The sequence below is a fragment of the Pholis gunnellus genome (genome assembly GCF_910591455.1).
Source record: "Pholis gunnellus genome assembly, chromosome: 13".
Lineage (NCBI taxonomy): Eukaryota > Metazoa > Chordata > Actinopteri > Perciformes > Pholidae > Pholis > Pholis gunnellus.
The window spans coordinates 1,140,302-1,152,532 of record NC_136540.1 but is presented as its reverse complement, the minus strand read 5'-3'; the positions used below and the strand labels follow the sequence as shown (position 1 = coordinate 1,152,532).

The window sequence follows — 12,231 nt, the reverse complement described above, 5'->3', positions numbered from 1 at the left end:
GTGTATATATATTACACTGAGTTGCCTGTGAGCGTGACTACAATAAGACGTCCTGACGTGTTGGTCAAAGTGTTATTTGCTGCTTTTTTCATGTTGGAATAAATGTTAAATATTTAACTGCAAAGTAGTAATGTGTGTTTGATACCTTGATGTTTTTGCATTAAATCATTCTGGGATGTTTGCTGACATTGATTGGATGGCCCTACAACATGTTCCACCAGCCTCCACTGATCTAAACACAGTCTTGTTTTTAAAGCAGGTTCAACTGTCTGAATATTAATGTAACAACATCACAATTAGTTTTTGGTGTAAATTGCAAATACATTTCTATTATATTTACTTAAAACAACAAATATGTGTCTATTTCTCCAGGACTCCAGGCTGAAGGAAATCACACATCAACAGGTAAACAGAGAAAGAAAAGAGAAATAAAGAACCAGTGAAGCAGAACCAGCATTCATGTGTTAGTTTATATTTTATTAATTAAATTCATTTCTTTACTGACGACTCTCTTGTTTCTGTTCAGAAGCTGTCAGGTTGGTGGGAGGAGACAGTCGCTGTGCAGGAACACTGGAGGTGAAACATGAAGGAGACTGGAGACCAGTAGCTGGCTATGAGTGGAGCCTGAAGACAGCAGCTGTTGTCTGTAGAGATCTGGACTGTGGCTCTGTTGTTTCTATCAGATGGAGAGTGGAGTCCTCAATGAGACCTGTGTGGAGGATCAACTCTGACTGTGTTCAGTCTGGATCTGCTCTGAAGGATTGTGTCACATCAGATTCCTTTTCCTCCATCATGGATCTCACCTGCTCAGGTAAGTCCATCAGTGACATCATCAGTGACATCATCTCTGACAGTAATGTCTGCAGGTGGACACACATGCAGCAGCTAGAATGGCAGCAGACTTGTCTGATGAGCTGCTGCCTCAGTAGATCAGGTGCTGAATGCACCAAGATATCTTTACATGTGAAACCTCCATGTCTGCTGCTTCAGGAGTCCTCTGGGCCGACCAGCAACCAGCCTGAAAGGACTCCTCCTTCAGCTCCACAGCTTTCTTATTCACTGGTTCACACCAGCAGCTTCTTTGGTTTCCACCATAACAGGAACTGACCTGTAGCGCAATCTGAAAATCTCCCCCTGACGTCTGTGTCAGTGATATCCGGTTCATCCAAAGACGAGCATTGTGACCAATCAGATGTAGAGATACACTGGAGACTGGGTCCGCCCACTTACTGTCAAAAAGAAAAACTACTCCGAGCGAGCAGGATAAAGACTTGAGAGCGAACAGGTTTAAACTTCTCGAGCGACTTTTGCTCACGCGAGAGTGAATTTTGCTCGTGGAGTGATATAAAAGCGCTCGTCAAAGTCAAATACGCGCTCGGCTGTTTGATTTTCGTGTGCTCATGGGTCTCATTTGCTCTCTCGGATTTTGACAGTGATTTGCCTTCATAATGTGCAGTGTTACAGGTTACACTTTATTATTATTATCTTGAAAAGATATGCAGTGCAAAACAGGTTAATTGCAGCCTCAAGAAGCTATTTTTTGCCATTTTGTTACAATGTTGTTAGGGCGGTGAGGCATGAACATGTTTCTGCCTCCACAGTGGGGCTTGACAGAAAACGTTTGAGAACCACTGCCTGAATGTTTCTGAGTAAATGTAATACTGCAGGCTGAACACTGAGCCGTCCTCTTTCTGTACCTTTGTTTACGTCTCCATGCGTCCACTGGTCACCTCGTGTTCAACCAGTGGCGGCTGGTCAATAGAGGGCCATGGGGCCTGGCCCCCCCTTGAGCCCCCAACAAAAGAAAAAAAGAGAAAAGAAAATCCTGTGCTCTTATTTTGAAGGGGATTCTGTATGCAGCCTGTCTGCTCATCATCTCCGCTTGTGTGCACGTTTCAGAACGCGAAGCTAGTGAGGCCGAGGCGGGTCTATGGAGCAGTTTAGCCAATTGCTGATTAAAAATAGAAATGAGTGACGTACAATTGAGCCAATCAGCGTCCTCAAATAGATTCAGCCTGCGCGTTCTCGTCAGGAGAAGTCTCTACAGGCGAGCGTGAGCGCGAGCACTACTCCTCCAAGACCCGTTTGAGGAGAAACTTCAGTTAAAGATCTGATCCCAGATCAGCCTGACCTCACAATCAGACAGCAGACTAGCGGGAAAGAGAAGCAGAACATGAAGCTTCTCTACTAGCTGCACCACACAGGTTTGGCTAGCTGGATGATGTCATGCTAACAACTTATTTATCTTTTTACAACAACGAGGACACATCCAGCAGTTAGGGAGTGAGGGAGGAGGAGGTAAGGAGACTTGAGAACACCAGGGTAGGGAGTGAGGGAGGAGGAGGTAAGGAAACATGAGAACACCAGGGTAGGGAGTGAGGGAGGAGGAGGTAAGGAGACATGAGAACACCAGGGTAGGGAGTGAGGGAGGAGGAGGTAAGGAGACATGAGAACACCAGGGTAGGGAGTGAGGGAGGAGGAGGTAAGGAAACATGAGAACACCAGGGTAGGGAGTGAGGGAGGAGGAGGTAAGGAAACATGAGAACACCAGGGTAGGGAGTGAGGGAGGAGGAGGTAAGGAAACATGAGAACACCGGGGTAGGGAGTGAGGGAGGAGGAGGTAAGGAAACATGAGAACACCAGGGTAGGGAGTGAGGGAGGAGGAGGTAAGGAGACATGAGAACACCAGGGTAGGGAGTGAGGGAGGAGGAGGTAAGGAAACATGAGAACACCAGGGTAGGGAGTGAGGGAGGAGGAGGTAAGGAAACATGAGAACACCAGGGTAGGGAGTGAGGGAGGAGGAGGTAAGGAAACATGAGAACACCAGGGTAGGGAGTGAGGGAGGAGGAGGTAAGGAAACATGAGAACACCGGGGTAGGGAGTGAGGGAGGAGGAGGTAAGGAAACATGAGAACACCAGGGTAGGGAGTGAGGGAGGAGGAGGTAAGGAAACATGAGAACACCAGGGTAGGGAGTGAGGGAGGAGGAGGTAAGGAAACATGAGAACACCAGGGTAGGGAGTGAGGGAGGAGGAAACTTCTACATAGTTTCATCAACTTGGTCATGGAAGCATCAACATTTAATAGAGATGGTAAATTAACAGTGAAAACTCATCATAGCTTGTATCTATATGTGTGTGTGTGTGTTTTATATTATACTGAATATTATTATATGATATATATTATACTGTGTATATATATTACACTGAGTTGCCTGTGAGCGTGACTACAATAAGACGTCCTGACGTGTTGGTCAAAGTGTTATTTGCTGCTTTTTTTCATGTTGGAATAAATGTTAAATATTTAACTGTAAAGTAGTAATGTGTGTTTGATACCTTGATGTTTTTGCATTAAATCATTCTGGGATGTTTGCTGACATTGATTGGATGGCCCTACAACATGTTCCACCAGCCGCCACTGTGTTTAACGTCACATTGCAATGACTTGTGGGTAATCCCCTGAGGCAAAGTCTGCATCTAAAGCTGACTCACAGAACGGGTTCATAAAGGACTCAAAGTGTCTGAGAGACTCAAACACTGGATGGTTGACAGTGGGACAGAACTAAACCCTCAGGGACTTCACGGAGCCTCAGTGTGTGAGTCCGTGAGGGTGGAGGTTGGGATTGGGCCTCTGCTGGTCTACAGTTCCAGGCAGATTGGTTCCGCCCTGTTTCTTTTCTGAAGACTCAGATTGTCAGTATATGAATTACTTTACTGCTTTACATGTGATTTTATTTACTAATAATATGTTTCAGTCCTTTATATTGTTTCTATTGACATAAAAGAAACATCCTGTTTGACTTGACGCTGTGTTTTCTCTCTCTTTCATCTTCTATCATCTCTGCAGACTCTGTCAGGCTGGTGGACGGGACGAGTCTGTGCTCAGGCAGACTGGAGGTGAAGTCTAACCAGACTAACCAGTCTAACCAGTCTAACCAGACTAACCAGTCTAACCAGTCTAACCAGTCTAACCAGACTAACCAGTCTAACCAGACTAACCAGTCTAACCAGTGGTGGTCCTCAGTGTGTGAAGAGGACTTTGACCAGCAGGATGCAGAGGTGGTCTGTAGGGAGCTTGGCTGTGGGGCTCCTTCAGTCCTCCAGGGGGCGCTCTATGGAGAAGTGGAGGCTCCAATGTGGACCAAAGAGTTCCAGTGTGGAGGCCATGAGTCTGCTCTGCTGGACTGTAGAAGCTCAGGCTCAGATAGAAACACCTGCTCACCTGGTAAAGCTGTTGGACTCACCTGCTCAGGTAGAAGAGGAGCTGCAGCTTTGATCTGGTTCATTTCTGTTCTACTGAAACTCACTTTGTTCTTTACTGACGACTCTCTTGTTTCTGTTCAGAACCTGTCAGGTTGGTGGGAGGAGCCAGTCGCTGTGCAGGAACACTGGAGGTGAAACATCAAGGAGACTGGAGACCAGTATATCACTATGAGTGGAGCCTGAAGACAACAGCTGTTGCCTGTAGAGATCTGGACTGTGGCTCTGTTGTTTCTACCAGAGGGAGAGAGGAGTCCTCAGAGAGATCTGTGTGGAGGATCTACTCTCAACGTATTCAGTCTGGATCTACTCTGAGAGAGTGTTTAACACCAGATCCCATTTTCTACATCGTGGATCTCACCTGCTCAGGTAAGCCCATCAGTGACATCATCAGTGACATCATCTCTGACAGCAATGTCTCCAGGATGTTCCTTCCTCTGTCACAGTGACAGTCAGTGGGTTTCCACTGGACTGAACTGTAAAGTTATCAGGACAACGACATCCTGAAGTGTAGAGAGGTGGACTTGTTTCTGGAAGCTTCAAACCTCCATAGACACACACACACACACACACACACACACACACACACACACACACACACACACACACACACACACACACACACACACACACACACACACACACACACACACACACACACACTCACACACACACTGAACATGAAGACAATGGAGTGAGGTCGTATTGTTGCGATCAAATAAAAAAGTTTCATAATAAATGAATAATTCTTGGTGAATAATAATAATAAAGTGATTAATTATTGACTGCATGAACTATACCAGCCTCCATGTTAAAATAAAAACTCCTCAAAAGTTTCCTCTTAGTTTATAAAACGTGATGTTTCCTCAACGAACACATTCAAGTTAAAATCCAACATGTCAATCAAATCATAAGTTCTTGATTATGTTTGTAGTAAATGAATATTCATGCAGTCAATGTGTACTCAGTAATGATCTCTGTGTGCAGTGTGTTATGCTGTTGGTGGTGGAGTCCTCCATAGATTCAGACTCATGACTAATAGACAGGAAACGATGCAGCATGTGATCAGTGAGGCTGTTTGTAGTCTGATATCAGCCTCACTGGTTCCTGTTCACTCTCCTACAGACGGATCAGAGCAGCATTGAGTTACTGCTAATGCTGACTCAGCATTTACTGCTGCTTCACATTAAAACACCTCAACAAGACAATCACAATGGGGGCTTTTATTGTGAAGCACTCACAGGAAACACAATGTGTTCATCACTGAGTACTGAGAGAGCATCATGACTCGCTGCCTCTGATTGGCTGAACCATTTTAAAGCCTTTTCTTTGCTGCCTGATAATAATCAATATAATATGTTGTTATTGTGTCTTCTTAACTTTGGACATTTCTCTGTTTTTAGCCCCTCCCCTCACGATGCTCTGCCTTCTGAAGGAAGCCCTTGTTAATAACAATTTAAATTTAAAAAATAATAATTGTTTTGTCGTATTGTCACAAAAGAATATGACCCTTTAATCTCCTCTTCTGTGATTGGCTGAAACAGAAGGAGACGTGTAAACACAGTCTTGTTTTTAAAGCAGGTTCAACTGTCTGAATATTAATGTAACAACATCACAATAAGTTTTTGGTGTAAATTGCAAATACATTTCTATTATATTTACTTAAATCAACAAATATGTGTCTATTTCTCCAGGACTCCAGGCTGAAGGAAATCACACATCAACAGGTAAACAGAGAAAGAAAAGAGAAATAAAGAACCAGTGAAGCAGAACCAGCATTCATGTGTTAGTTTATGTTTTATTAATTAAATTCATTTCTTTACTGACGACTCTCTTGTTTCTGTTCAGAAGCTGTCAGGTTGGTGGGAGGAGACAGTCGCTGTGCAGGAACACTGGAGGTGGAACATGAAGGAGACTGGAGACCAGCAGGTGACCGTTACTGGACCCAGAAGACAGCAGATGTTTTCTGTAGAGATCTGGACTGTGGCTCTGCTGTTTCTACCAGACAGAGAGAGGAGTCCTCATGGAGATCTGTGTGGAGGATCAACTCTGACTGTGTTCAGTCTGTTTCTGCTCTGAAGGATTGTGTATCATCATCATCTTCCTCTTCCTACATCCTGGATCTCACCTGCTCAGGTAAGCCCATCAGTGACATCATCTATGTGCCAATCTACTTCATGTTGTGGTCCAGTTCCTCCCTCTCTACATCCTGGGAGTCTCTAAAACACTCTCTGAGGTGCTCTGTCCCTTCATGAGCCTTCACCTGTCTCTTCCTTATCCGGTGTACCGTTAGATTCTCATTGTCTGCTTTCAAACGTGACTTGTTGGCACGTTGAACTCTACTGGCTCAGCACCTGGTGCTGCTGAAGTGGAGACATGTTTCTTCATCAACTTCAAGGCACATCTTCTGAGGTGTGGATACTTGTGTTCATCAGTACGTCCCATAACTCTTCATTCATGCAGGTGTTTCCCTTGATTTGATCTCAGTGTGAATGTGCAGTGAGAGAATCTCTTCCTCAGCAGCAAAGCTGTCCAGGTGGAACACTGACACTATTTAGCTCTCAGTAAAGCTCTGCTGATGTTCTCGTGTTGCTCCTCATAGAAGTCAAGCTGCACAATGTCTTTGTCCTGATGTTTCACTTCCGTCTGCATGTGAGGAAAGTTCACAGCGTTAAAGCCTACTTGACAGCAGTCGTGTCTTTTGAACGTGTTTCCTTCACTGATCCTGTTGATGACATGTTCTTCATAGTCCTGCAGCTCTAAACCAGCTTCTTGACCAGTAAAGGGAGATCTGTCACACACACTGAATCCAGGAGCCACTGGTAGTCCTCTAGCTGTGCATCTTCTGCATGGAATGAAAGATTCACAAAGTCTCACTGAATGTCAACACCAATGTTCCTCTGCTCAGCCATCTTACATCAGTGTGCAGCAGCAGGTCTCTGTGTTCAGAGCCCTTCTCCTCCAAGTGAGTCCACAATACCGTTCTCTGTAGAGTCCTGGTCCCAACACAACTCACAGTCTTCAAGGCAACACCCCTCCCTTCTTTCATGTTGAACATCTTCCACCACAACGCTTGCTGGTGAATTCTACATGATGATGAAGGAAGTCGAGGAACGTTCTCTGTGTAGCACAACATGATGAACCCAGCAGCACTGATGCGTCTCTGAGCTTCTGTGCACCGTTTCATAATGACGCTCCAAAGTCTCTGCTTTGGAAAGACCACGCTCACATCGCAGACAAGACAGACGCTGTTCAGATCTCAGTGAACTAAAAAAGAATCCTCCTCCCAGTCTGACTAAATATGTTCAGTTCATGATCTTTAGATATTTGTGTTTTGAGCGAACTTAGCTAGCTGGTTACTGATTATTATTATTATTGTAAATATTATTGACTTATTGTATTATTCAATTTAATCTCTGAATTATTGTTTCATGACATCTTGTTATTTAGTGTCTGGTGTGTTTTCTCTCTCTTTCATCTTCTATCATCTCTGCAGACTCTGTCAGGCTGGTGGACGGGACTAGTGTGTGCTCAGGCAGACTGGAGGTGAAGTCTAACCAGACTAACCAGACTAACCAGACTAACCAGTCTAACCAGTGGTGGTCCTCAGTGTGTGAAGAGGACTTTGACCAGCAGGATGCAGAGGTGGTCTGTAGGGAGCTTAGCTGTGGGGCTCCTTCAGTCCTCCAGGGGGCGCTCTATGGAGAAGTGGAGGCTCCAATGTGGACCAAAGAGTTCCAGTGTGGAGGCCATGAGTCTGCTCTGCTGGACTGTAGAAGCTCAGGCTCAGATAGAAACACCTGCTCACCTGGTAAAGCTGTTGGACTCACCTGCTCAGGTAGAAGAGGAGCTGCAGCTTTGATCTGGTTCATTTCTGTTCTACTGAAACTCACTTTGTTCTTTACTGACGACTCTCTTGTTTCTGTTCAGAGCCTGTCAGGTTGGTGGGAGGAGCCAGTCGCTGTGCAGGAACACTGGAGGTGAAACATGAAGGAGACTGGAGACCAGTATATCACTATGAGTGGAGCCTGAAGGAAGCAGCTGTTGCCTGTAGAGATCTGGACTGTGGCTCTGTTGTTTCTATCAGAAAGAGAGAGGAGTCCTCAAAGAGATCTATGTGGAGGATCTACTCTCACTGTGTTCAGTCTGGATCTGCTCTGAAGGATTGTGTATCATCATATTCCTTTTCCTCTTCCTTCATCCTGGATCTCATCTGCTCAGGTAAGTCCATCAGTGACATCATCTATGACATCACGTCATTATTCAGGGTCCATCTTGTTAAATGGAGGGTAAACATGAACTTTCATCATCTCTCTGTGTTTACAGAGCTGCTGCTTCAGCCAATCATCTCTGTGTCCTCCTCAATGTACGGGGTCTCCGAGGCCCAGCAGCAGGGGGCTCCGGTGCTCAGGCGCTCCACCTTCACCATCTGCTGCTCCATCCAGCCACAGTACCCAGGAGGCTCCTTCCAGCTCACCTTCACCTCCTCCAACTCAGCACACAACTACACCCAGCCAGCTGTCAATCACTCTGCCCACTTCCTGTTTCCTGCTGCAGGGTCCGCCCACCAAGGAAGCTACAGCTGTGTTTATCAGCTCTATGTTTTTAATCACACCTTCTCCTCTGAGAGCCGTCTGCTCTCCATCACTGTCTTAGGTAAGCTGACTGTTTACATGCAGGTTTGAAGATGATTGGTCCAAACTGACTGAAGGTGATCAGCTGACCACAGAGTCCATGTTGTTGTTTCTGGAATGACTCTGTGACTCCTGTCATTGTGTTACACATGTCATAGAGTAACCAAACCTAAACACAGTCTATCAAAGGCAACAGCTAACAATCTACTGTAGCACAGAGCAGGTCTGGTTACCAGGATAACTCTGGTTCTCTGAGAACTGAAGCACCTTCTGAGGTGACCAATCACAAAGCTCCACTGCCACCACATCATTCGTAACACCTCTTAGCCCCCAACTCACCATTTTCAAGTGTAGTTCCTCCACCAATCAGAAGCAAGAAGGGCGGTGTGCTCCGAGACTTTAAACTCTGTCTGAAAAGTGACACCGTCTGTCTTTAGACCCTCGAGTTCATGGAAACAGTTTTTAACTGAAGTCACTTGTTGCTTCCTGTTTCTACCATCATGTTGGTCTCTTTGAACCACGAACACGATTGTTCCAGGAAGCGACATCTGCTACTGAACAGAGAAGCCAGAGCTTCATGTGTTAAAGCTGCATTCTCTCTAGTGTCCACCAGGGGGCGACTCCTCTGGTTGTATAGAAGTCTATGAGAAAATGACTCTACTTCTCTCTTGATTTATTACCTCAGTAAACATTGTAAACATGAGTTTATGGTCTCAATCTCTAGATTCAAGTCTTCTTCAATACAGCATGATGTTCATTTAGTAAATGATGGTCCATTTAGAGTCAAACAGACCATAAAGCAGGGGATGCTTTAGGGGCGGGGCTACACAGTGATTGACAGGTCTCTACGTCACTCCTCCTCAGTCCAGATATGGTCACTTCCTGCTCACTGGTTGTAAATAAAACAAGATGGCGACGGCCACAGTCCACAAACCAATGAGTGACGTCTTGACGACTCCGTCCACTTCTTCTATAACGTCTGTGGTTCAAACAGTGAACAGGAAGTAAACATGAAGAGTAATACGTGTCAGTGATTGTAGATTTCAGGGTCAATGGGAGCTGTTGGACTCATGATGTCGTGTGATGATGACTGTCCATGTGTTTGTTCAGATCCAACACCTCTGATCATCAAAGCGGTCGTCCTGCCGCTGACTCTGCTGTTGGTGACCATTGCCCTTTACGTCTACTGTAAGGTACGGACACACGTCTGTTGTTTAGACCAGCCACTGACATGAAGCTCTCGCTCTGTGTTCAGTGAACTGAAGACAGGACTGTGCTGTCATGTCTCTGCAGGAAAACAAGGGGCGGATGCCGTGCAGACAGAAGAACGCTGAGCTGGTTCGTTATAAACTGGGTGTTCCTGCAGCTGAAGAAGAAGAAGAAGAAGAAGAAGAAGAAGAAGAAGAAGAAGAAGGAGCTCAGGGAGCAGAGTAGCTCCTCCAAGGAGCTCATCTCACATCCAGATGATTTCTACCACACAACCACCACCAGCTCCCTTTGATACGCACGTTCCCTTAAACCAGAAGGCTGAATATGATCTCACATTATTATGGGCTGTCTGTCTGACTCTCAACAATGTGTTGGTCTCTCCACACGTTCTGACTTCCTGTCTGTGGCTCTCAGCTCCAAGCCCATTGGTTCCTGCTGAAGACGTGAATGTTTAAAATCACCTCACAGATATAAAGTTTCATTTAAAAGTAGACTTGAGATCAGGTTTACCAGAGTCCAAGCAGGAAGCAAAGACTATGAGGAACAATGTTAATGTGAGGTATTAGAATAAACATGAAACATTGACATATCTTCTACATTCTGCAGAACGAGACTCAATGTTCACAATCTGCTGTTTGTCCTTTAAAACATAGAATGAGCTTCATGACTTCACTTTGGCTCCTTGTGGTTCACATGACTCTTTTATTGTAGTGAGCAACATTTATCTCAAAGATAATCAGAATAATACAAATATGAACAACGTCCCGCTGTGATCAGCCCCTAAAACTCATTTATTTCAGATTCAGAAGTTTTTACTATTTTGCTCATTGTTGTTCTTAATCATTGTCGTTCATTTTGTAATGAAGGATTTTGCTTGTTTTTTATAATTAGAGTGTTTTACTTAAATCATTTGCATTTTGCTTAGTTTTGTAATGAAGGATTTTACTTATTTCATTAGAATGTCGCTTATTGTTGTACTTCATTAATGTTGCAATCAAGGTATTTACATTTTTTCATAGTTCAGGATTTTGCTCATTTCATAAGAATATAACAAATTGTTGTACTTCATAAATTGACTTAGTTTTGTAAATAAGGAATAAAAATAAATGTAATAAAGTATTTTGCTTAAATCATGAGCGTTTTGCTTTATTTTGTAATTCACGAAATTTCCTTTTTCATTAAGATTTTACAATATTATGTAATTAAGGATTTTGCTTATTTTCACAACTAAAGATTATTCTTAATAATTGTGTTTTTCTTATTTCATAAGTGTTCTTAATTTTCTAAATGAGGGTTTTTAATTTATTTTATAAAGATCAGGATTTTTCTTATTCCTGTATTTAAGTATTTTAATTACTTTTGTGTTAAATTAATTTAATACAAAACCTCCGAACTAATCAAACAATCTGAATAAAATATGAACACATACGTAAAACTAAACACACATACTTGTACTGCACAGATACATGTAGTACTACTTTAACAAAGTACTTTAAGGGTTGCTGAACTTGGGTCCAGTCGGATCATTTCTGGACGTGGAACAGACGACATGTGACTCTTTAACAACCAAAACCAAACGTGAGCGTCTTTAGGAGCACTTTAAACTCACATGAGCACATCTGTGTTCAAACATGTGCAAATGATCCGTTTTCATGTGTCCACACAGAGAGATGAAGTGATGAAGATCACTGAGATAAATGTATCTCTATCATCTATGTTCATAGAAAACTAAACATGTAATAAACGATGAAACTCTGTGAATGAGCTGAATGTAACAGACACGTTTCTGCTAATAATCAGGTTGTGAGTCAGAACCAAAGCCTTCACGTCTTCTTCTCTGGCAAATGTAAAGAGATGTTACTTCCTGTTTAGTGTGAGACACTGAGATATGAATGTGACTTTTCTTTAGATATGTATTCAAAATAAGAGATTAAGTCACAATTGTGTTACAGGTCTCATAATTATAATACTTTTACCATAAGTACTCTATTTATATTGTTCACAATCAATGTTTTCTGTTAAAAGAAGATATTTGAAGTCGTCACATTGGACATTTTTCAGTGTCCTCAGCTGCAGAAATGGATTATTGTCATGGGAGTGAAGAAGAGAATGATCATTTATTCATTTTATT

At 43.5% G+C, this 12,231-nt stretch overlaps 1 protein-coding gene across 1 annotated transcript; it reads left to right on the top strand.

Moving 5' to 3' along the window:
* The first annotated feature begins 8,303 nt into the window (after positions 1-8,303).
* On the top strand, positions 8,304-11,086 carry LOC306705319 (uncharacterized protein). Its single transcript, XM_079172046.1, has 4 exons — positions 8,304-8,478; positions 8,584-8,913; positions 10,002-10,084; positions 10,185-11,086. Exons 1-4 carry the CDS (start codon positions 8,373-8,375, stop codon positions 10,323-10,325), a joined length of 660 nt encoding a protein of 219 aa, XP_079028172.1. The 5' UTR covers positions 8,304-8,372; the 3' UTR covers positions 10,326-11,086.
* Positions 11,087-12,231: the final 1,145 nt, after the last annotated feature.